The sequence below is a fragment of the Protopterus annectens genome, chromosome 9.part0, assembly GCF_019279795.1.
Source record: "Protopterus annectens isolate FY-2018-M chromosome 9.part0, PAN1.0, whole genome shotgun sequence".
NCBI lineage: Eukaryota > Metazoa > Chordata > Ceratodontiformes > Protopteridae > Protopterus > Protopterus annectens.
The window spans coordinates 603637906-603663600 of NC_056743.1; the positions used below are offsets into that span (position 1 = coordinate 603637906).

The following is a 25695-nucleotide window of genomic DNA, read 5'->3' on the forward strand; positions in this document are numbered from 1 at the left end:
TCAGCATTACATGACTAGATATAAACTTCTAGTGATAATTGTTTGTAAAATGCTATTATTATATTAGTCTGACTATTTTAAGTAATAAGATAAGGAAAAGGCTTCTGTTAGTGCTTTAATTATTCAGTCCCTGGGGCCGTAATGTGGAAGACATATAGCTGAATGTCATTGTCTCCTATGTTTTTATTAACCTTCATTTCTCAGAATATCTTATTTTATTAATACAGCTAGGCTGTACTTTATTTGCAATTTTAATGCTGTGCATTAATAATTTAAATATACATCAGACACTGATCTATAGTGATTATTCCAGATATCTACTTGACTGATGTATAGATGATTGACATGAAATGCCTGGATGGTTGACATGAAACAATATAGTATGGCATTTTTGTACAAACATAATGAGAATAAATGAAACTGTAGTCAGGGCTACAGATGATTTCATTTTCATATTTTTATTATGACATCTAGTTTTTTGTTTTAACACTTTATTTGCTGTCAAGTTATTAGTAATAAAGTTGTCTTTTTTTCTTTGCTGGTTGATGCATTTATATTTTTTGTTATCATAACTTTAAGTTCTGATTATTATTTATGTATATATATATTTTCCCTTGCTAGACTCTGTTTGTGCACTTTAGCTGCATATTTATATTGGAGTTTTGAACAAAGAAGCATAAATTTCTTGCTGAACTGTGATCACAAGATTGTGAAAAGTAAAAAAATCTTAAAATAAATGTTTAACGAGATATCATCTACATTCCCCTTATATACAAGTATATAATTCATAACCCCTGTTAAATTATATAATCAGATGAGGTCACAGTATAACAGAGGAAAGGGAAATATTTGTTTTTTTTTTGGAAATATTTGGGTTTTGGCTGTTACTTTAGGAATTTAGAAAAGCAAGATGACTTTTCTAAATCAAAATGTCTTAAAATGTGCTTTGGAAAGACATTTGTATCCACTGTATTATAGGTGGGTGATGGGGGTTAGACCTTACTGAAAACCTATATACATTTCAAAAACATTAAAAGCATATAGTATTCTATATATTAGAAATATATGCATATGTAAATGCATACACACATATAATATCTAACAAAACAGAAAAGACAAATAAATGAAAAAGAGATCTAAAGAGATTGAACTGTAACCTCCCCCCACAAAATACTATTTTAAGCCTGTACCCCAAACCCCTTGCTAACTACTGGCTCCAAGATCACACAACAGTCAGGAAAGGGTAAATTCTCAGTCTCCACTATATTGCAGTCTTGCACTCCATCAGCTAACATTAACAGAATTCAGTCTTAATCCAGAAAAGCAGTTAAAAAGGAGTGTTCAGTATTTTAGACACTCAGTCACAGTATTTCAGACACTCACTCATATGAACTGCAGCTATATATATATATATATATATATATATATATATATATATATACATATATAAATACAGCTACACATATACACACATATATAAAATATACATATATAAGCAAATCTCAAACGTTAAAACACTGACACAACTGAAACAAAAAAATTGATAAAAATACTACACACATACACACACACACACACACACACACACACACACACACACACACACACACACACACACACACACACACTGTTGAAAAAAACACAGGTACATATACAATGAATATGTATATGTAACTGGAAAAAAAGAGACAACTAAAAAGCTCACAAAACCTTAATTTGTGTGGGAAGAAAAGCCACCCCCAAATGTGGAGGCCTCACCCCCACACTGTCATGAATACACATGTATGTGATGTGTGCATGGGTATGCGTGTGTGTGTGTGTGTGTGTGTGTGTGTGTGTGTGTGTGTGTGCGCATGTATGTGCGTGTGTGTGTATGTGTGTGTTTCCTATTTGCTAAGTAAACTCTGTGGATGGTACCAGCTGTTCATAGGACACAACACAAGTCAGATGCAAATTGACTGAACTGGGTAGAGAATTATACTTGGTCATATTTGACATTACATATGTTTCCCAACTATTCTTTTTGTTTATAATATATATACCTTAGTCCTCCCTGGCTTTGATTTATTATTTTATTTTGTTTCAAGATGCAGAATTCTTACAAAGAAATATATGAGTCCAGTTTGCAATTTATATAATAGTCTGTCATAACATTTTGTAATTGTAAAAATCAAGTTTATAAAAGTCAACAAAATAAGTGTCATGCTTATTTTAAGATGAGGTCCACGGTTGACCTGCTGTGTGTAGTACATCTAGTAATATGTCATATATTTTCACAAATTTTAACCATTCTTTCTGTTTTCTTAATGTGTGTATGTATGGAGAGTGTAACCAAGAAAGAAGCAGAATTTTGTTTCTTTTTTTAATGTCAGTAAATGTATTTACTATTTTCCTGGATCAAGCCTAAGATGCTGTTTGTTTCATAAAGGCAATAGTGATATGTGTGATAAGTGATCGGTTCTATTGTAGAAAGGTTCCTTTGATTAGGATCTGATGGATACATTTCTCCATGTGTTTTGGGTTTCCAATTCCATGACATGAATGGAACCCATTTCTAATTCAGGGTATGATTAGAGTTCATGAAATTAGTATTGTTTCAGTCTTTGATGTGCTCTTCTCGGCACATCCCACAGTTCTTCCAGGGTTACATGTACTGGTAGCATATTTAGGTATCACTGTAAATTCTGTTTATCAGTCTTGGTGCCATACCTCTCAACTGTCCAGATTTTCCCAGAATGTCCAGATTTTTTTGTCATATATTTTTGGTCTGTTATGCATATAATTGTGGTTTACTGGCAAATCATTGAAGACTGAAGTCAGAAAATAATGGCACACATTTGAATTTCAGACTTCATATCCTTCAGAAAATTCACACTAATGCAAAATCAGTTATTCTATCAACTTTCTAAGTTTGTAAGAGCAATATTTAAAAAGTGTCCCTATTTTTGGCCCTTTGCCCCCCACCATTATTTGTGCCGTTGTCCACATTTCTTGTGTTTAGTATCATAGAGAGGCATGTTTGGTGCTCCTTCTACTATTAGAACCATTTGGGTTTCTTTGTTTCACATTTCCATTATTTTTGATTGCATATCCCAGTATATTATGACTTTGTGTGTATCTCTCTCTGTTTTCTGTAAGACACTAACTGCTAGTGTAGCAATTTCAATGAATAATGCTATTTTTGACATTTTTCTTGGACTATTATATGAGGTTTTCTTGTATCTCTATTTTGAACCATTAGTGTGTGCCTTCTGTGGAAGGTTGGGCGCCGGGCTGGCAACTCGACACTGTAAAACTCCACTGTCAGTCATGAACGGACAGATGATCTGCTGTGGCGACCCCTAACTGGGAAAAGCCGAAAGAAGAAGAAGACGCAATAGGTGATCCTATGTAATATAAATGTCATTGTCAATCATGCTTTGTGGTTTATGTTGCCAATTCTTTTCAACTACTTCTATATTGTAATATTTCCACAATCCTTAATGCAACAGTCTTGCTACATCATTATAGCAATGAGAAGTGCTACAGCTTCCAGTTCTGTTTCACAGAAATTACGTTGTCTGCTTCTCCTACAATTTCTATAGACTTTGTAAACTGTGTATGCGGCCAACTGTTTTGGGACACCATTATTAGCCTTTCATCTTTTGGATGTAGTTCACTCTCCTTAGTCATTCCTATGTCAGATCTGGGTCAACATGTTGTTCCAGTAGAGCTCTATACTTGCCACTACATTTGTGGATTTTCCACATTTCTTTCCTTTTCTTCTAGTCCTTGTCTTTATATTCTTCTGCTTATTTTTGTCACTTTCATTTGCTGTCTGAAAGTGTTTACAGGGAAAGGAATGAGTTGCCAAGCATTCTGACTGTCACATAAAGCACAGTATTTCAAACCCATCCATGTGGGGAGGGGGGGGGGTGAAGCCCCCCCCCCTCCAACTATATATACCAACTCTGTGATCACACTACAGTGGGGAAAAGGTCAAATTTCGTATGATGGCCAACTCATTCGTTACCCTGGGTAAGCTGACTACTGAAGTGAACGTTTGCTGATGTGAACATTTGCTGTATTAGGGTCGATGAATGAAAGTTCGTGGAAATAAACCTTCAACAAAGTGATATAGACCCTAGCAAATATGTATGCAATCCCTCAATCGCAGCTCTATATATGTAGTCAATTTAAAGGAAGCTCATAACTCCCTCACAACAATGAATGTGTAATCTTGATATGCACTGGCTTTTATACATTATTTGATAACTGATTCAATGATTTTTAGGGAGAGTCAGTCACACCAAAGATGGCAGTTAGAACAGAAACAGCACACTGATTCACACTTGGACATTATTCTTAGATGTCAAAACAGCTTGAAATATTAGTTTTAGTCTTCTGAAGCATTCCTTACTAAGCCTTGTTCTCATGTATTCATGTTTTATTGCTGATCATTCTTCTCTTCCAACTATTTATGCACTCTGTCCTACTCAAGTTTCTTTATATCACTTTCATGACGAAGTTCATATTTTCTTTTATAAATGCTGCTTTTGAAGATTTATCAAGACAAAAAAGTCATTGTGATGTCACCTGAGAAAATTTTAATCATTTGTAGTTGTACTTTCAGATTCTCATCTGATGAACTATATAAATTTTAATCATCCACAAAATATGAATGAGACGTTTTTAAGCTAGGTTGATTTCAAGAGTTAAAATATAACCACATCCTAATCCATTAAGTAAACAGTGCAATGGCTTAAAGGTAAGACAAAACAGCAGTGGTGACAAAGAATCACCCTGAATACCTCCCTTTTAATTTTTATCCCTGGGATAATAATTTGCCCTAGACCAAAGAAAATAACGAAACTCTAGCAAATGCCATAAAATCTAACACAGTTTTATTGCAAAGCTTTTGGATAAAAAGATTCTTCCTCAGTGCTTAAACATTTTATGTAAAATACTTATTTAAATAAAGATGCAGCCAATAAATCAATTAAAAACACCAATCAAATAACATCAATCAACATCCATTGTTAAACAATTACTTTAAACAAGTTTGCTAGGTTTTAAACTAATACTTGCATTAATGGCGCAGCGGTAGCGTTGTCGCCTCACAGTAAGACGCTGTCCGGTTCCATTCACAGCTAAAGCGTCTTCTGCGTGGAGACATGCGTGAATGGGCATACCTTCGTTGAAGGTTGTGTGTCAGGGCTGGCAACTGAGCACATAAAAATCAACTGCCAATCATTAGCGGACTGGAGTTCCGCTGTGGCGACCCCTAACCGGGAAAAGCCGAAATACACATACTTGCATTAATACCAGGAACCTTATCTGCAAGTAAAAGAATTATCCATTTATATTCATGTAGCTCTAATTCATTATCAATATCTCCCCATCTTGGATTATTGCTTAGCACATCAATAGCCCTGAACATAAAACAATATTCATCACCATGTTCAGAATGATGTTTAGCTAGAGCATTACTTTGCACGTTTCTATGAATATCTGAGCTGTGCTTTATTATGCACTCTTTTAGTTTCCTGCGTGACTTGCCTACATAAAAGGCACTGCATTTTTTGCAGATTTCAAGGTAAATAATGTGTTTTCATAATAATTTCCCCTGTCATGGCTCAGCTGTAAAGTGGTTTGCCACTGTTTCATAGTCACTGCAAAGTAATCGATCAATATAGGGTGCATCTTATATATCTGCACGCATTCCATTATCCATGAATGTGGAATGCTTTTGAATGCTATTTTGTAATCTATCCATGTCATATGTAGATTCTTCCACTTTTTTACAGCTCTCTATTATCCCTTTGTTTAACAACAGATTATCCTTTAGTTCATACTACTACCTTTTACTACCTTTGTTGTTTTATTGTCATTATTATTTTTTCTAGAGGTCTATAAACTCTGCATCAATTCCATTATATCATTTTTATATTGCTGGAAGGGAGGTTATTGGATGGCTTGCAGAATCACTCTTGAGGAAAAGTATCATTTTTTTCTGTTGTTAATCAAGTTGTTGTCTGTTCAGGATGTCTATAGAGGTAATTCTTTCTCAGGGCTAAATCTTTGTACATAGATGCTAATCCATTTAGCCAAATGTTAGGCATTACTTCTGGGACCAGAGTTTTCCATTTAGCAGTTTTTCTTAATGTTGTCTCATTTCCTTTGGCTGTTACTTTATCTGATTTCATATTGTATATATTACAGCTCCTTACTAATTCTTTAACTTTTATTCATTTGGAATCTTTGTTGTGTTCAACAGGGCGGGCGGCCACGGTGGTGCAGTGGTTAGCATTGCCGCCTCGCAGCAAGAGGTTCACCGGTTCGATCCTCGGCTGGGGTGCCTTCTGTGCGGAGTCTGCATGTCCTCCCTGTGGTCGCGTGGGTTTCCTCCGGGTGCTCCGGTTTCCTCCCACATCCCAAAGACATGCTGTAGGTGGATTGGACACACTAAAATTGGCCATAGGCATGAGTCCGTGCATGTGTGTGCCTTCTGTGGAAGGTTGGGCGCCGGGCTGGCAACTCAACACCGTAAAACTCCACTGCCAATCATGAGCGGACAGTGATCTGCTGTGGTGACCCCTAACCGGGAAAAGCTGAAAGAAGAAGAAGAAGAAGAAGTTGTGTTCAACAGGGCCTTCATAAATACTAATTCAAAATGTACCTATTTCTTTTTTGATGGTGTATCAACTCCTTTTGCTTTTTTTGACAATTTAGTGTGACATCATTTTGTCTCATTAATGAATTGTTTACTTTGAAATTTTCCCTTATATCTATCTGCATTCCTTCTGTTTGTGCTGATACTTTTACTTTGTTATTGGAAAAAGTATAGGATAAAACCTAGTCTGCTTCAATAATCTATACTGTTTAGTCCACATCTATATTTCTAAGTTTTTTTGATGATCTCTTCACTTTGCTGTATTCTTCTAGTTTTACTTACTTTATAGTTTTCTCTATTTGATGCTTCCATGGTGGCACTCGATTTGCTTGCTTCCTTTCTTTTGTTACCGTGCATTTTTTGTGGTGACATGTAATCCATTATAAGTTTAGCTGTACAGAAATATAGCCCATTTATTTCTGTTATATTGCATGAATTTCTTGTAATAGTCCTGATTACTGAGTTCATCTGTTTTAACATCTTTATTGAGTTATGACTTATGACACAGGCACTTATATATTTATATAAATGAAAACAAACCCTAATGCCACATTTTCAGTTGCAAACATTATACATTACATATAATCTTCTATATAGCCATTGCCAGTTGAACATTGCATATCTCATTTAAGTCCTGCCTTTTCTTAAACCTCATTCCTCCTCCAAACCATTATTCTGCATTTATTGTTCCTACAATTCCCATTTTTTTCTATCAGTCTGATCTTACCCTAGTTCTTTTATCTTTGTTACTATATTCACTACTTCTAGTATGGTTGGTTTAGACTTTGATTTCCATTCAATAAAGTTACTAACTCCGGCACCATTTCTGACTCCATCAGCGACTACCTCCCTGCCTTTGCTCTTTGCTCAACCTCCTCCCCCTACATCAGCATCACTACATACACACATAACCTAAGTAATTTCAACCCCAACATATTCTCAAATTCCCTCAAACAAATGAACTGGAACATTCTAAAAACCCTCCCTCATGACAATGCCATCAACTATTTTAATTCCACTTTTCTAAATACTCTAAACTCTCTAGCACCAACAAGAACAAAAATAATAAAAAACAATACTGCCCCATGGCTAACCAAAGACACCAAACAGCTTATGCACCAAAGGGACAAATCCTGGAAACTGTACCAAAAAATAAATTTCCCGAAACCCTACTTCAATACACACAGCTCCGTAACCTCATAAAAAAACAAATTAATAGAGTCAAAAATTCCTATTACATCAAACTCCGGTCCAGTCATGCAAAAAACCCTAAACAATTCTGGAACTCTGTAAACACAATTCTCAACCCAGGCACCAAAAACAATCCCTGCCCTGACCCCAGCAAATCTGATCAAGAATTTGTCTCATTCTTCAACTCCTTCTTTATTAAGTCAGTATTTGAACTAACCAAAACCTTCCCCAATAACAATAATTTCTTATCTTTGTGTACTTTCTCTTCCATGACCTCCCCCAAACCTCTGACCCCAATCCCCCCCATCTTCGACCTTAAACCCATATCTACCAACTATATAAAAAGACTTTTCTCTAAAATAAAAGCCTTATCCAATGCCCCTGACAACATGCCTTCATATTTTCTCAAGTCTGCTGCTCATGGGATCGCATTCCCTATTAGCATCCTAATCATCAGATCCATACAGGAATCCTGCACCCCCAAACTCTAGTGTACAGCCTATATTCTACCTCTCCATAAAGGTGGCAAAAACACTAATATCTCAAACTTCCGCCCCATAGCTATCCTGTTCCCAATCTCCAAGATCCTAGAAAAGTGCATTCACCTCCAACCTATGTGTTTCCTAGCTCAAAACTTCTCATCCCAACCCAACATGGATTCCGACCTGGGCATAACACTATAACAGCTCTCCTCTCATTCCTAGACACAGTCAATTATGCCTGAGATTCCAGGGAAATAGTATCAAAAGTGCTTTTAGATCTCTCCAAAGCATTTGATACTGTTTCCCATCCCCACTTTCTGAGCCATCTTTCAAACCTACATCTCTCCCAAAACATCCTATCCTGGTTCTCAAGCTACTTGTCTGATAGATCTCAGGCTGTGAAATCGAGAAAAGTTATCTCTCCTTTTCTCCATATCCCTACCAGTGTACCTCAGGAATCCATTCTCGGTCCAATGTTGTTCAATATCTTTATCAACACCTTTCACTCTGCCATTCCCAATGCCAAAATAATCCAATATGCAGACGACTCAGCTTTAGTCTGCTCCACCACTAATCTCCCTAAACTTCTAACAAAGACTCAGACCGCCTTCTCGACCACCAAGGCCTGGATTCTCCAAAACCACCTTTCCCTAAATGCAAACAAATCCAAAATATTAATATTCCTACCCTCAAAATCCTTCTCATTTGACAAAACCTCTTTCCAAGTTCTAAGCCAAAACAACACTCCTATTGAAGTCGTTCCCTATGCTAAATTACTCGGTGTAACTATAGATGAGCACCTAAAATTTGACAACCCCATACTTCAAAACATAAAAAAAACCACCAAAAACTTGGTATGCTATACAGGAACAATCGCTTCCTCACACCTTATACCACACATACTCTCACCTCTACTTAACTCTTTCCCTCCTTAATGTATGGCACTCCCCTACTAACCAACATATCTACTTTCATCACTTCAAAATTAGAAAATTGTTATAACAATATTTCCAAATTTGCCACTAAAGCCAAAAACTCCTCCCATCACAGTGTTGCCCTACACTCTCTAAATTGGCTAGAACTTACAAACTACCTGGATTACCTCCAACTTATCACAGCTCACAGACTACTCTTCAAGCCCACCCAATTCCCTGCCCTCACAAACATCCTACCCCCTACATTCCAAGCAGAACTCTCTGATCTGAACACCAAAACTTAATTAGTGTTCACAAACCTAACCATCCACCAGGACAACTACTCCTCTCTTTTTCCTTAGCCAAAAAATGGAATTCTCTTCCTCCCACCCTAAGGACAATGCAGAACGTGGAAAACTTTAAAATACAGCTTCATTCCTATCTCTCTTCTAAATGTAAATGTACCTGCATTCTTCCAACCTAGCTCATCCCTTACCTTCTCTTACCTCTCTTCTAACCCTACTGTCTCCAAGCTTTATTCCATCAACTTTATACTAACTTTCTTAACATGTATGTACTAATACTACCCACCAACAATTTGCCTTTCTAAACTGCAACCTTTCTTAATCTCAAAATCTCACTTGTTCCTCTAGGTTATTATAAACACGACTTCAAACTTATTAATTTAAATGGCATGATAACTACAATTGATTTTCTTATCTGAATATTATAAATATTCTTCTTTGATTTGTATATGTATTTGTATTTTGCATTTGTTGTTTTATTTTTATTTTGTAGTACTGTGGGAGCTTTTCTCCCTGGGCCTCCACTGAAAACTGGTTCTCAGGGCCCACTGGACTTCCCCGGTCATCAAACCAGAAATAAAATTAAATAATAACAATGTTCTAGTAATTGTTTTTCAGGTAGCCCCCAGAATTAAACTCATCAAGACCTTATTGTGTCTAGGCAATTCTGAGTCTGTATCACAGCTCAAAAAATCATTTCCTTAGTTTCACCAATTTGCTAATCCCATATTTCTGACAGAGTAGTCTGCAGGGAATTTTTAAAGTCTGCCAACTCAGTACACTTCTCAAAAATATGTTCCCAATTACCTTTTTTTCCCTATCACACCTTCAGCATTTGCAGTCTACCTAAGGAACAATTCTTTGTAGTCTGCTTGGGGCATAACAGTGCTTATTTAAGCACTTATTTACTTTCTGTAATCTACTTCTTTCATCTTTCTTAATATGTTTATTCATCTCTATTAAATCAAGCAGGTCTTCCCTTAGATCATTTTCTTCGTGACTGAGAAGATCTTCTTTGCTCTCTGTTTCCTGTGAGTCTATAAAAGATTCCAGATCATCATCATATTGCATCATCAATTGCCTTTCCATAAAGAGGCCCATTGGCCCATCATGCTGCAACATGACCAAATTATATTGATCATTGAAATGGCTACACCCGGTGACTATAGTGTCTTATGTACAAAGAGACACAAAGTCATAAAATACCAGCATTTGCAGGCAGAAATGAGGGCAATGTGAAAGAAGGATACCCAGACAGTTCTAATAGTAGTAGGAGCAATGGGTCTTATAAAAAAGAAATTTAAAATCATTACTGCGGTGGTGGTGCTGCGGTAGCATTGTCGCCTCACAGTAAGACGCTGTCCGGTTCGATTTCTCAGCTAGAGCGTCTTTTGCGTGAATGGGTGTACCTTCGTTGAAGGCTGTGCGTCAGGGCTGATAACTCGGCACGTAAAAATCAACTACCAATCATTAGCGGACCGTAGTTCCGCTGTGGCGACCCCTAACCAGGAAAAGCTGAAAGACATAACAACAACAACAACAACAACTTGGATATGTTACCGATACATGTATATCCATGTGAATTGCAGGAGGAGTCATTACTGGGCACATTGCAGGTGCTGCGAAGAGCACTTCTGGCTAACATCAAAGATAGAAACAATACTAACTGTAATCATACTTTAACTTAGGAATGGGGTCCATTCCTGTCATGGTATCAGGAAACCCAAAAGACTTGGAGAAATTAAGAAGGTCCCATTGGCCCATTATGCTGCAACATTACATGCTTCTGACTTTCTGGACTTTCATGCAAATCTCCTACAGAAGGCTCCAGAACATAGCCCTACTGTATAACCTCTTCAGATGCATTTCATTCTTCCTGCTGCTTCTCCTTTATCTGGGGAGTTTCCACACCAAACTGTTCACTTCACAGATGGTCTAGCACTTCAGTTTCTGTTTAATTTCTCCCTTACTAATCCCCCCTTTTTTACATTTCCCCCTTTGTGATCTTTTTTATATTGTGAAATCTGCCATATTGAGGTATGTTTGCCTGTATTTCTCTTCAAATATCTTTGGAACTGCTCTTTTTGCATTGCTTATCTTGGCTTTCTTCTTTGAATAAATATTACACCATGTATGATCTCATTTTCTTTCCCATCTCATTATTTCTCTTTTAGCTTTTCTCACTTCCACTGCTACTTCTTTTTCTTGGTGGCCCAGTATTTCTTTATTTGCATAATGTTTTTCATTGATCTGTTGCATTAAGGAAATACATTTTATCATTAGCTTTTTACAATTTTTCATGCACAAGTATTTTTCTTTTTTTATAGTTTTCTCTTATTCTTGCTTCATAGCTTATGTCTGGAAATTCTGGGCTTATTGCATAATATTAACAAGAATAATTTTGTCCTTATCATCAGCAGTCCACTTTATCATCTCTGTACCTCTTGATTGGCCTATCAGCCTCCCCCTAAGCCTGGCCTAGCCCTATGCTACGAAGTTTCCATGTCTTGAGGATTCTACACTGCTTTTTTCCGGTTCTAGCACCAGTGCGTACTCCAGGATTTAGCACTTTTTTATCCTGGGACCTGCATACACAATATTCTTTTTTTATTTCTGACCTGCCTTTTTTCATTATCAATAAAGTGTAGTCTATACATTAGCTTCATCTTGGTGTGATTTTGTAAAAAACAGTGCCCACCATATAAAGGTACTCACCAAGACCTGAGGATGAATTCATTTCCAGCAATACTAATCTCCTTTTCTTACTGATTTGATCTCTCCATTTGGGTCCGGTATGTTAATGATTATGTTAAAATAATGCATGTAGAATTATGGTAGCCAGTAGAGCTGTGACATATCTGAGACCTGGAGAGTAATTACTATGACTCTACAACACAACAACAGAAAAATCTAATTATTAATGCACTAATCCACAGCATTGTGCTGATGCTGTAAATTTTAAATCCCACTGTGACATAGCTTACAAACTTACATTTTCATCTGTAACATGTGAAGTTTCTGTAAAAAATTGGTTTCCTACTTCAATACAAGTGGTATTCTTTTGCCATGACAATAGTATTATCTTTTTTTCTAGGTAACAGCATTTAATGTCAATCTCAGTCAAAAGGTGAATGGATTTCCCAAGAAAATTATAGATGTCTTTCCACCTGCTGTACCTGGGGACCACCCAGTTGGAAATCTTGATGCAGTTTACTACTCTCTGACCCACGAGGCCATATTCTTTCTTAAAGGTGTCTATTTCTGGAAGGTTGTTGGTGCTAACGACAGACTGAGTAATCCTAATTTGCTATATAACAGTCTTCTGTCAAAAAGAAGGGTTGCAGAGCAGTGGTTTGACATATGTGATGTTCATGTTAGCATGCTGGCCAAGGAGTGAGAAGAAACAGCTTTTTATTAGTTTAAAAATGATACATTTGTATTAGTGGATTCCAAGCAAGAAAATCCATGTTCAAGTGTCTTGCTGTGTTTATTAAGGAAGCATGAAAATTAAGAGGGTCTAAGTTCAGGGTACAGCAATAAAATGATGTCATGATGAGCCTGAACCTGAAAGATATGAGTAATAGTGGAAGTAAGGCAGGAAGAACAAAATGATATGGAGCACACATACCATACTTTGAGAAGGTCTGGAAAATTCAGGACTAAGGAAGATGCATTCTGCATCAGATATTTTTAAAATGAACAGGCCTTGCAGAAAAAAAAAGTGAAAATGCAGTTCTGAAATAATGAATAATATAGTTCTAGTAAATAAAAATTAAATTGTAAGTATATCCTTCTAGCAGTTGTAGCAACACGCATTTAAGTCATTTCTGATAATGTATGAGATTTATCATTTTGAAATGTAGCAGATGTCAGTGTTTGACATTTTAATGATTACATATGCAGTAGCTTGAAACCTTATATTACATTAATACATGGAGAAATTTCTTTCGTAAACCTTTATTAAATCATCACATTTTAAAAAATGACAGTTATGTGTACATTAATAGAAAATTAAACAAACCACAGTGACATTATCTTTATTGCCGTGCATTATATATATTCGTTTTAACAATCATTTACTCCAACATTGCATAAGTTGTTCATTTCCTGTATTACCTTAAATCTTACTGCTCCTCCTTAACATTAGTCTATACGTACTGTTTCCACAAATATCATTTATTTCTATATAATTTGCTCATTTCCTTTTCTAAATATCCTCCTGCCAGTTCTTTTAACTCCTTTACAGCACTCAGTACTTCAGCTACAGCTATTTTACATTTCCATTATCTAGTTATGTTTTTTGTCTGCCAATAAATTTAGTTAGCCTACTATGTTTGGACAATTTATATCCTATATTCCAGCGTAGCAGTTTTCAGGTCTTATTGTCACTGAATAACAGAGCATAATAAAGAATGAGAAAAGTAGAAAGTCAGTAGGATAACATACTCATTAACCTGCAGAAATTATTAGGTATTATATCTCATCACAAAACATTCAAAAAAAAACTTCTGCCTTTGATCATAACCCTTGACTGCAAGAAATCTGGACAAAGTCAGAAATAATGGGGAGAGAAAGGCCCAGAAATAGGGACATATTTTATATGTTGATCCTATAAACATAAAAAAATGTTAGAATAACAGGTTTTGCATTGTTATATATTTTCTTAAGGATATGAAGTCTGAAACTCAAATGTCTGTCATTATTTATTATTTAATGACTTCAATCCTCAGTGATTTTTCCAGAAAACCATAAATTTTATGAGCAATAAACCAAAAATATGAGGCAAAAATCTGGACAGTTGAGAGATATGTCTTTGATCTTAATTTTGCATTTTCTTTGTTTTATTATTTTAACCCATAAAAGTTAATGACTTGCAGCTAATGCTTTTATTACACTCTGATTTAATGGAACTAGCCATGTCTAATCCTCTCTTACACCATTCCTTTCTCTTAAGTCTCAACCGATAATAAAGGATGGAATATCTATAAGCTATAAGAACATGCAAAACTAAACAGAACAATGACCAACTTCTGTAAAAGGGGGAAAAAAGCTGTGTCAGTCTATGCCATCAGCTTTTGTTTTAAGATGCAGTGACAAATGAAAAGGCAAGGATGTTATGCAAGCTTACATACAAATACAGTTTGAAATTCTACTGAGTTTTTTGCTATTTTGTCTACACTTAATACATTTGAAGCAACCGGGGTGTAATATTCTTAGGTTTAAGAAGAGGGTAGGGACTACAAAGGAAAAGAGTTTGAATGTTTGCAGTTTTGGATGTAATTTCTTTAATTTCTGTCTTTGCAGTTTTCACATGCCCTAACCAGGACTTGCCAGCTGGCTTCAAAAATTTTCAAGCAGTGAATTCTATTCCCTCATCAGTTATCAATAGTCTGTACTAATTGCTGGTCATGCCATATGAGCGGTTGCTGGCAGAAAGAGAGCAAGGATCTATCAGGTCATATTTTCAGGTCAAGAACTTTGATGAGCACCTCACTGCCGATCATCTTTTGCAGTTTGAAGAACACTACATTTTTAGGTTGCCTAATGAATGAATTTCTGTATTTAACTGGGCTTTGCATGATTGCTTTCCAAAGTACAGTGGTGAAGAGCTGAGTGAAAGTAATATCCTGGTAGCATTTTCCCAGTGTTTAAAAGAAAACGTTATATGGTTGTTTTGTGTTTCATATAACATGAAAAGCTTTTGCTTGTTAACAGGTTGTTACATTGCTTTAGTATTCTCTCTGTAAAGAGAGATGAATGAGTGTAGAAATATATTAGTTTTCTTTCCTGAGACTGTGATGAAGGTGAGTTTAAGAAGGGTCACCACCTTTAGCTGTTAGTGGGGCATGTAATCAGAAAAGGTTGCCATGAGATCATTTTCTGCTATTATCAGAGAGAAAAGGAAGATGAAACGTTTCTTTAAGTTGTTCCATGCTTGTTCCTATTATATCTGTGTGATGCGTTTTCCAATTATATAATGCCTAAACCTTCTACATTAAAAATATTGCTTAGAAGTTGAAGAAAAGGATTTCTAGTATTCCTGAGAGTGAAAATGGGGTAGAAAGGTTGTAGCTACAAACAAAATGTGTAATTGTAATGATTTCACTGTCCCTCAGAATGTTGAGAAGGATGTCTATACTGCTTCTCGTTGAGATGGGAGCAGTCATTCTAAGTTGTTAAAACTATCGCTCTGTGGCAGTAAGATGATATTTCTCTTGAAATGGGCTTTCATAAATTCACTGAGCTGCGGTTAAAGATTAACTCTTCTTTTGTGACGTCTTTAAATACGTCCTTATTATTACATCAAAAAAATGCCTTCTCCTTTCTCAGCTGTGTATTCCAATGAGACAGATGGGAAATGTGAAAAGGGAAATGGTGTTTTTAATGGGGAAGAAGATGATAGTGACACCTCTGACAGCCTTACTATCTGGCGTCAAGATTAACTCTTCTTTTGTGATGTCTTTAAATACGTCCTTATTATTACATCAAAAAAATGTCTTCTCCTTTCTCAGCTGTGTATTCCAATGAGACAGATGGGAAATGTGAAAAGGGAAATGGTGTTTTTAATGGGGAAGAAGATGATAGTGACACCTCTGAGAGCCTTACTATCTGGCATCTTTATGGGTTTAATGGCTGAACACTTTGAATTGTTAACTACCGAGGTTTTAAGTGGTTCTTTCCTTCTCTGCATACCACTGTAATGTTCCTTTTTTAGGTTCTGGAGGATATTCTGCTAACACCTGCATGAGGCTGTTCTTTTAAAGGCAAGATAATAAAAAGTCAGACTGATTCTGAAAATTCCTTATTAGCTAACATAATCTTGGTTCTCCCTTTTCTTTATGTTGCAACAGGGATGGGTCCTGTACCCTTACATTCACAGTTATCACCTTAACACATTAAATGCTCATATTTTAATCCTCGGAAACATTTATTTGAGATTTGTTGACCGGGTTAGTCCATCTGAGCTTGAGCCCTTTTTCAGCAGTGGCCCGGGGAGAAAAGCTCCGAGAAACAGATGGTGACAGTTGACATGATACCCCAACCTCATGTAGAAAATGGGAAAAAAATGGCTGATGATATTGGAATCTCCTCACTTATCTATGTTGCCTACTTTAGTAAGTAACAATCTGGCATTTTCCTTGCTTTGTACCAGTATTCCACCTTTTCTGTGTCTCTCCTTTGGGATTTCTTCTTGGCAGTATCACCTTTGATTAAGCTCTTTGGAAGAGTTTATTTAATTTAAATCCCCCATAAAATGTATTCTCCCCCTGTGGGACTGGATGTTGCAGAGCAGGTGCTAAAACTCACTTACTTTGCATACTTAATTCCAGTTCAGTTTTAAACTTTGAAGACAGCCAACTTACTAAGAGCCACATCATCAGCTAAGCTGAAGTTTTGATGTGCTCTTCTCTGTATATTTTTTCATCAGTATAGGATGCCCTTAATTAAGCAATAACCGATGACGTGGTGTGGTATATTGAAGATTTACCCACGGTTGGCATGATAAATAAAGCCAACCGTGGGTACATTTCAATATACTACAACCACGGAGCCGTTTATTGCTATTATACAATGACATTATTTAAGAAAAAAGATACTTACTTTTCTTAAATAATGTCTTTATGTAATGGCGCATTTTCTGTGGCTGGTGGTATATAGCTTCCTTGTGCTGATGTACTGCACATGCGTATGGGACTTGTGTTCCCATGCATACCCAGTGCATGGATGCTTTGAAACTGAAGCAATGGAGAAAAGAAAGTCTCTGTTGCAACGTTTTTGTTTTCTTTTTTTTTAATTAAAAAAAAACTTTAGGGCAGTTTAGGGGTAGGAGAGAGACAGCATGGAAGAATTAAATGGGATTTCAGGTACGTGTGTTTAATTTTAAATAACGTACCTGATTTCCCTAGTATTTTATCCAAGCTGCCTCTCTGGTATATCCGGAGTCGGGGCTAAAGATTTTATTTTTATTTTTTAAGAAATAAAAATTAAATTTAAACAATATACCAACGGCAAGACGTACAGGTGACCGGACCTTTTTCCATTGGTATACTGTGGGATTTACAACAGGCACGCTGGTTGGGCTGGCCAATCAGTGTGCATGTTTTCAAATATTAATGGGGAGTCATTGCATAATTGCCATTATATACTTTGTCTAACATGGTCTATGATATAGCCATGAATCATAAAATTAAATTACTAGGCTTTATTTTCAGCCTCAAAGAGTTCACTAAATTTATTGTTGTCTGCATACCGCACTGTTGCAAACTCTTAAAATGAGTGCAGGATTTAAAGTGTTTTTACTGTGCTACTTCACTGTGTTTTTTCGGCACTACTGTTGTTGTATTTAGTTTATATAGCTGCGAGTAGTATAGCCGTGGTACAGATTTGCTGCACCAGGATGTCTCGTACCTCTCTGAGCACTTTTCTCCTGCTGTTTCTAGTTAGAGGGAAGCCCTCAGCACGCTAGTGAGAATAGAGTGCTGACCGGAACCTTTCTGGTGAGACTGTATAGATGGAAAGGAAGGAGAGTGGTCTGCCATTGGATAATTACTGTTAGTTCATGCCTCTGATTTGTTGGTATTTAAACCCTGCATTAGCCTGGGCTTGCACTTGTTTGAGCATCATGCAGTGGTAACCATTAGTGAGGTATTCCTTCTTAAATTTTCCCCTTAACAGAGTCTGAGCATTCCTGTGTTAGCACATTCTTGCTCAGCAGTCAGCATGTGATGAACTCAGCCCATCTCCCAGGCATCCACATGTAGCTGTATACACCCTTCAGACCCTCAACCCCTTACTCCCCAGTAGCTCTTCTAGGTCCATTCCTTCCTATTGTGACAAACATGTTTGGGCAGTTTTCTGTGATTTCTCCAGCTACCCTGGTGGACATGGGTATCCTGTAGCAATGTGACAATTGCCTCATGTACACAGACAACATTCTGCTGATAGCACCCACAAACACAATTTGCAAGAGATGCATCTACATTAAGAACCTGGAATCCAAGCTCTCTTGCTCTCTAGCCAGCACACCTGGCACAGAGAAGGCTCTTAGCACAAACAAAGCATCTCACACACACCCACCTGCCATGCAAATTACACTCACATATGCTAAGGTTTTCACCAGGAACATACCCAAACCCAAGAGACTTTCCAAGCAAAAACACATGCACACTCAGCAAAACAACAAATCGCACAACACCAGTGTCTCACAGCCTCTAAGGCCAAAGACTAAACCCAACATACTAGTCATAGATGACTCATTAGTGAGACACACAGATGTGCACCTCACCAGGCTGGATAAGGAGAAAATCACAGTGAGTTGCTTGTCAGGTGCCAGAATTCATATTATCATGCAAGCACTCAAGTCTCTCAACAACAGGCACAGCTATGACTCTGTCATTGTCCATGTTGGTGTGAACGACTTGAGACATACCTCTTTGGACTATATGACGAGAGACATGATAGAGCTCGCTGAATATGTGTCCCAGGCAGGCATGTCCCTAGCCTTGAGCAGCATCTTACCTTCACCAAGAATGATGCCTCAATGCAAGCAGAAAATAATTGTCTTTAACAATTGGCTTAGTTTCTGGTGTCATTCCAGGGGGATCCAGTACCTGACAGCCTAGGATGAAAAAAGAAGTTATGTACCTACCATAACGTTCCATGTTAGTTGTCTTCTTCTCGCCTTCTTTCTTGCTGGTTGGGTTCGGAGCCAATACTCGGCTCCAACTCGGCCATCTTCAAAAGCTTGAGAGCTGCTTACTGGCTCGAGGCCACCCTATATCCCATGATGCCTGGCGCTAGATACCCAGATCTCATTTGGTAAGTCTAACTGCAGACATAATAAGAAAGGAATCATATCCTAGAATGCATAAATCCTACTGGAGAGACTACTAGTCAGAAAGGAACAGCCAGAGAAGACTCAGCCAGTGAAAAATCAAGAGGAACTCTTCTCGGTCCACTAGGATAGGGGGATGGAGGGCGGGATGCAAGAAAGAAGGCGAGAAGAAGACAACTAACATGGAATGTTATGGTAGGTACATAACTTCTTTATGTTAAGTTGTCTATCTCGCCTTCATTCTTGCTGGTTGGTACAGCGTCCCTAGCACCTAAAATCCTGGGTGGCTCATCAGAACAGACCCTTCAGAACAGTGGAACCAAAATCAGCTCTGCTCCTGGAAACCACATCCAACTTGTAATGTGAAATGAAAGTATGTGGGTTGACCCACGTAACCGCAGCACAAATAGATTCCATGGGCAACCTAGCCTGAAAGGCCACCAAAGTGGCTAAAGCTCTGGTGGAGTGACCTTTTGGTTTAACTGGCAATTCTTTATTCCTCAGTTGTGTGATGATAGAAGTCAACCACCTGGATAAGGTTACTTTGGAGACTGGAAGACCATGTTTACCCACAGCATAAGACAGGAAAAGTTGGTCCGAATTTCTAATGTCCTTAGTTCTATGCAAATAAAAGTGTAGTTGCCTGTGAACATCTAACTGATGCAACTTATATTCCACTCTGTTGGAGTGGTTAGGAAAAAACACTGGAAGGTCTATGGACTGATTCAAGTTATTCTCTGAAGAGACCTTAGGAAGGAAGGAAGGATTAGTCCTGAGAGCAACCCTGTCATTGTGGAACACTAGGTACGGAGGACGGATAGAAAGAGCCTGAAGTTCCGAAACTCTTCTGGCTGAAGTAATAGCTACCAGAAAAAGGGTTTTCCAAGATAAGAACTTCAAGGAACAAGAAGCTGCAGGTTCAAAAGGGGGCAAAATTAGAGAAGCTAAAATCAAATCAAATTTAGATCCCACTGTGGAGGAGGATCTCTCACTGGGGGCCTGAGCAGAGTGGTCCCTTTGAGAAAGGCTTTACATAGCTTATGAGACATGATATTATTTTCCGACAGGCCAATGTGAAAATATGAAATTGCAGCTAACTGAACTCTAATTGTAGTGGAAGCGGACCCAGCATGGAAGAGTTCCGCAAGAAATTCCAAAATGTGGTGTACATGGGCTGAAAAGGGGTCTATACTCTTAGCCTCTGTCCAGGAAGAAAAACGCTTCCACTTACTAGTGTAAGTTTTTCTAGTCGTAGACTTGTGCAATGACAAAATAATTTCGCGCACAGAGGGGGAGATATGTGGAAGCCTGGCTAAAGCTGGAAGTGGAGCAACCAAGCAGTGAGCTGGAGAGATCGTAGGGATTGGTGCAGCCCACCTGATTGATGAATCGGAAGGTCTGGAACTAGGTCCAGAGTCCAAGGCAGCTCAAGAAGATGATGATGCAGGAACAGAAACCATAATTGTCAAGGCCAGTAAGGAGCAATGAGGATCATTTTGCAGCCCAGTATGATAGCTTTCTGTATTACTTCGGGATTAGGGGAAAAGGAGGGAATGCATAAAGAAGTCCCTGAGGCCAATCGTAGACTAGAGCGTCTCTGGGGGAATGTCCTGGAAGTGGAAGAAGAGAGAAGAAATTGCTGCACTTGCTGTTGAAGGGAGTTGCAAAAAGGTTGCAGCAGGGTTTGCCCCATTTGCGGAAGATGTGGTCCGCAACTACCTGATTCAGAGACCACTTGTGAGGCATGAGAATTGCTCTGCTCAGCCTGTCTGCTATGACGTTGGACCTCCCAGGGATGTGTGTTGCGATCAGAAACCATTGGGAAGAGATCGCCCACTGCCAGAGTCTGAGTGCTTCTGGACATAGGGGCTAGGACCTGGTTCCGCCCTGCTTGTTGATGTACCACACTACTGACATATTGTCCGTTTGAATTGCAATGGTCCCGGTAGGAAGAGAGTCCTGAAGAGCTTGCAATGCTAAGAGCACGGCCCTCATCTCCAAGATGTTTATATGCAGATGGTACTCATGAGGTTGCCAGGTGCCTTGGACTGTTCTGCCCTGATAAAGCCCCCCCCCACCCAATCAGGGAGGCATCCGTGGTCACCGTAGCAACTGGAGGGGGGAAATGGTACAAATGGTGTGCCGTGGGACACTGATGTGGAGACCATCCACCATGCAAGATGCTTCCTGCATGCTTCTGTGATCATAATCATGTAAGACATGGGAAGCTGCTGGAAGGACCATTGGGTGAAAAGAAGCCACTGGAGAATCCTCATGTGAAAATGAGCTAGAGGGACAAGTATGATCACTGCTGCCACGAGACCCAGAGTTTGGAGGACAAACCTGGCTTGAATTCTTTTGCATGCTAATAAAACCTTCACATGTTGGCGAATCACTAATACCCTGTCTGGTGGAAGGCTCGCTGACATGTCTTTGGTATTTAAATTTGCACCTATAAAGGTGATAGACTGACAGGGCGGCAATGCAGACTTTTCGAAATTTATTGTGATACCTTGTCTGGAGCAAGTCTCGATAGTACAGTCTCTGGCTCGCAGAAGGTGATGCCTGGTGGTAGCAGTGAGGAGCCAGTCATCTAGATATGGAAACACCTGGAATCCTTTCCATCTCAGGTGAGCGGTAACTACTGCTATACATTTGGTGAACACCCTGGGGGCTGTGGTGAGACCAAAGGGCAGAGCTTTGAACTGATAATGGCTGGCTCCCAGCTGGAAGCGAAGGAATCTTCTGGAGTGTCTGTCCATTTTGATGTGGTAGTACGCATCCTGAAAATCTATAGAGCACATCCAATTGTCCTGACCCAGGAAGGGTAAAATGGACTGTAGTGTGACCATCCGAAACTTTGTTCTTTGTACAGACCTGTTCATTCTGCTGAGATCCAGAATGGGTCTCCAGTCCCCTGTCTTTTTTGGTACCAAAAAGAACCTTGAGTAAATTCTGGATCCTTGTTGGTCTGCTGGGACTTGCTGGATGGCCCTTTTTCTTAGCAGTTTTGAGACTTCTTGAACTGCTTGATCACTTAGATTGGGTGGAACGTCTGGAAGGGACTTGTTTAACCTTAAGGGGGTGCGAACAAAGGGAATTCTGTAGCCTCCGGATATAACAGACTGTACCCATTTGTCTTGTGTTATGTCTTTCCGGGCTCTTGGGTACAGCGATAATCTTCCCCCGACTGCCTCCAGAGGTAGGCAGCCAGACAACCCTTCAGGGATGCTGGAAGGGCTTCTCAGAGAAGGATTCTCTGCTGCCCTGATTTTGCGGACCCCCTCTGCCACGAGGGCAGTGTCTATTATTGTTCCCTCCTCTGCCCCTGGATGGGAACTCACCATGTGTGTCCAGCAAGGCTCCCTGGGATTTCCGGAACCACATCTTTTCACTCTTCTGACCCTTGGGATATTTTCTGGAAGGAGTGGAAAAATGGACTCCTACGGCAGAGAGAGTCTTGCCTTCCTGCTCACACCTGGTAAGGGTGTCCTTCACCTGTGATCCAAAGAGAGAGGAACCATCAAAGGGGATGTTGGTGAAAGACGCTCTGAAAGGTTCTGCAAAGTTAAGCGTGTCTCCTTAGGGCAACGCCTGTGCCTGCAGCTCTACTCGCACCATCGGCTGCATAAGAAATGAGCCTCATGGAGGAGTTCCCCACTGAATTAAGAGTCGCCAGCTGAGAGGCTGCCTTAGCCTGGGCCCCCTCAGCTGATGGATCTTGGAGGGTATCTCCAAGCTCTTTAAGGAGATCCCTTTGAAGACGGGTAAAGTGGCACAAATAATTCAGGGACCTCATGGAAAAGGTCGCTGAAGAGAACATCCGCTTCCCATATCTGTCCATCATCCTGGACTCTTTGTTAGGGGGATGGACAGATGAAGAAGTTTCTACCAACTCCTTCTTTGTGGCCGCCGCTACCACCATGGCATCAACAGGGACACCTTTGGTCAAAAACTGTTTGTCCTGTGGTGCAGTTATGAATTTTAGCAGGTCTTCTGGGGGTCAGTTCCACTGTGTCTGGAGCTGACCACGCCTTCCGAGCCACCACAGACATCAGTGGGTCAAAAGGCAGAGACACCCATGAGGTGGAAGGTCGGGATCCAAATGCATCCAGGAATACCGACTCATCCTCGGAAGGGCTTAGGGCAGTCCAGCTCCCCCTCTGCCTAAGCATCTCAAGGATGTCTGAGAAGGAGACATCTTCAGAGGGGGATCTCGGGGACCCTTCCAAATCCTCTAAGTCGGTATCTGATGTGACACACTCAGGGGAGTCAAGATGATTCTTCTTGCAATTCCTCTTACAAGGTGGCTCCTCTGAATGATCAGGGGAGGTCTCAGAAGAGGAAGATACACCCAAAGGGGTGTCCTGGAGCGCTGGATCCCCCTCACTTGGGGTTTGGAAGAGGGGCAGAGGCTGACACAGGCACCATAGGGGGAGGAGCCGATGGGGTTGATCGTGGGACTGATTCGGGGGCCAGTACACTCCTCATCACCTCGAAGGCATCCCTACCCGGACACAGAGAGGGCTCCAGTTCTGAAGAAACTAGAATCCCTCTCCGCACTGAGGGGGACGGCTCCGAGGCAGATGTGGGAGCCGAGCTCACCTGAGCCGAAGCCCCGAGGGGGAGAGCGGGGTCAGACAAGGGTCCGATGCCACTCGCACCCTCAGAGCTGACGAGGGAGTCCCGGTGCCCAGATCCCTCCAGGGACGGTACCATGGAAGGGATCGGAGCCGACGACGGAACCGAAGGAGAACGTATCAGAGCTGATGGTTCCACGACTCGAACCCCAACGAACTCTGGTTCCGAGCTCAAAGGATGAGTCGGAAGAGGAATATCTACAGACATGGATGGAGCCGACACCTGATGAGGGGGGCTGGACAACATTTTAGCTAGGGCCTGCGATTTTAACAGTCTACTGACCACTCTTTCCAAGTCATGGTCTGAAAGTTTTGAGGACCGAGAAGAGTGGGATGATCGATGACTACACTCCGAATGGAGCAGAGGTGATCTCGGAGCCGAACGTATCATCTCCAGAGAAGGAGACCTATATCTTTTTCGACTCTCAGATGGCTCTACATGTCGGAGCCGACTGGGAGGGAGGAGCATCAGTTCCAGCCGGAGCTGAGATGGATGGTACATCTTCACCCAGCGACGGCTCCGAACTGGGAGCTGAAGGTTTAGGTGACCTGGAAGATTTCATGGGCTGAGCCTTAGCCGGTGAATATTGGGGCTTAAGTAAACCCCTTAGGATCAACTTATTTTTGCACTCCTACAGGACTCTTGGACTGAATGCATGGCAAATCAAGCAAGAGTCCTGCAGGTGCACGACACCCAGACAATAAACACAAGAAGTGTGACCATCTGTCAGAGACATCTTCTGACAGCATGAGTCACACTTCTTGAATCCGGATGGCTTAGGATCCTTGGACATCCTGAAAGAAAACCAAGGAACAAGGAAAACACATGCACAGAAAAGGTTAAGGTAACTAACCACAAAAAATACACACTACAGTTACCACAACCAAAACTACAAGAAAGGTTATATCTGCACTACTATAACCAAAACTATAGTTAACTATAACGAAACTAGCTAACAGTGATAATAAAAGAATTTTTTTTTTAAAAGAGATAGAAAGAAAAGGTTATCCTCTAACTTAAATGGAAACCTTTCAGAGGTAAGGGTTGAAAGAGAAAGGGGGAGGGGAAACTCTCTAATTAAAACGAGTTTCTGAGGGGAAGAGACAAGGATTCAGAAAGAAATCAACTACAATACAATAGTTTTATCTAAACGAAAATTCTACACTAAAACTAACAGTTTTATGACAAGAAAAACGATAACTATAAAGTTTTATACGACCTGAGCCAGTAGAACAACCTCGCAGCAGAAGCAGCAAACAAGATCTGGGTATCTAGTGCCAGGTGTCATGGAATATAGAGTAGCCTCGAGCCAGTAAGCAGCTCTCGAGCCTTTGAAGATGGCCGAGTTGGAGCCGAGGATCGGCTCTGAACCCAACCAGCAAGAATGAAGGCGAGATAGACAACTTAACATTGATAGATAGGCCTTGATTCTTTTCCAAAGATGGCCTTCATCTATCTCATTCCAGCTATTGGCAAAGGCTCTTGCCTCCCCCATAGTGCCTTTTTTAGGCAAGTTCATGATGACCAAAGCTCCAAAGTAAAACATTCTTCAATTTATAACTTAAAGGTCATGCTGCTAAATGTTAGGAGCCTTAACGTGAAGCTGTACTCACTGGAAGCCTTCATAACCTTGGAGGATGCTGACATCTGTGCAGTCACTGAAACCTGGTTCAAG

General features: G+C 39.7%; 1 protein-coding gene across 1 annotated transcript in view; it reads left to right on the forward strand.

Annotated features, from left to right (window-relative positions):
• The window catches only part of LOC122810545 (matrix metalloproteinase-21-like), a 161575-nt gene extending 148634 nt beyond the window's left edge, over nt 1-12941 (forward strand). Inside the window, exon 6 of the mRNA XM_044082127.1 lies at nt 12639-12941. Coding sequence (XP_043938062.1) covers nt 12639-12941 — 303 coding nt within the window. The remainder of the gene's footprint in view (nt 1-12638) is intronic.
• The last annotated feature ends 12754 nt before the right edge of the window (nt 12942-25695 follow it).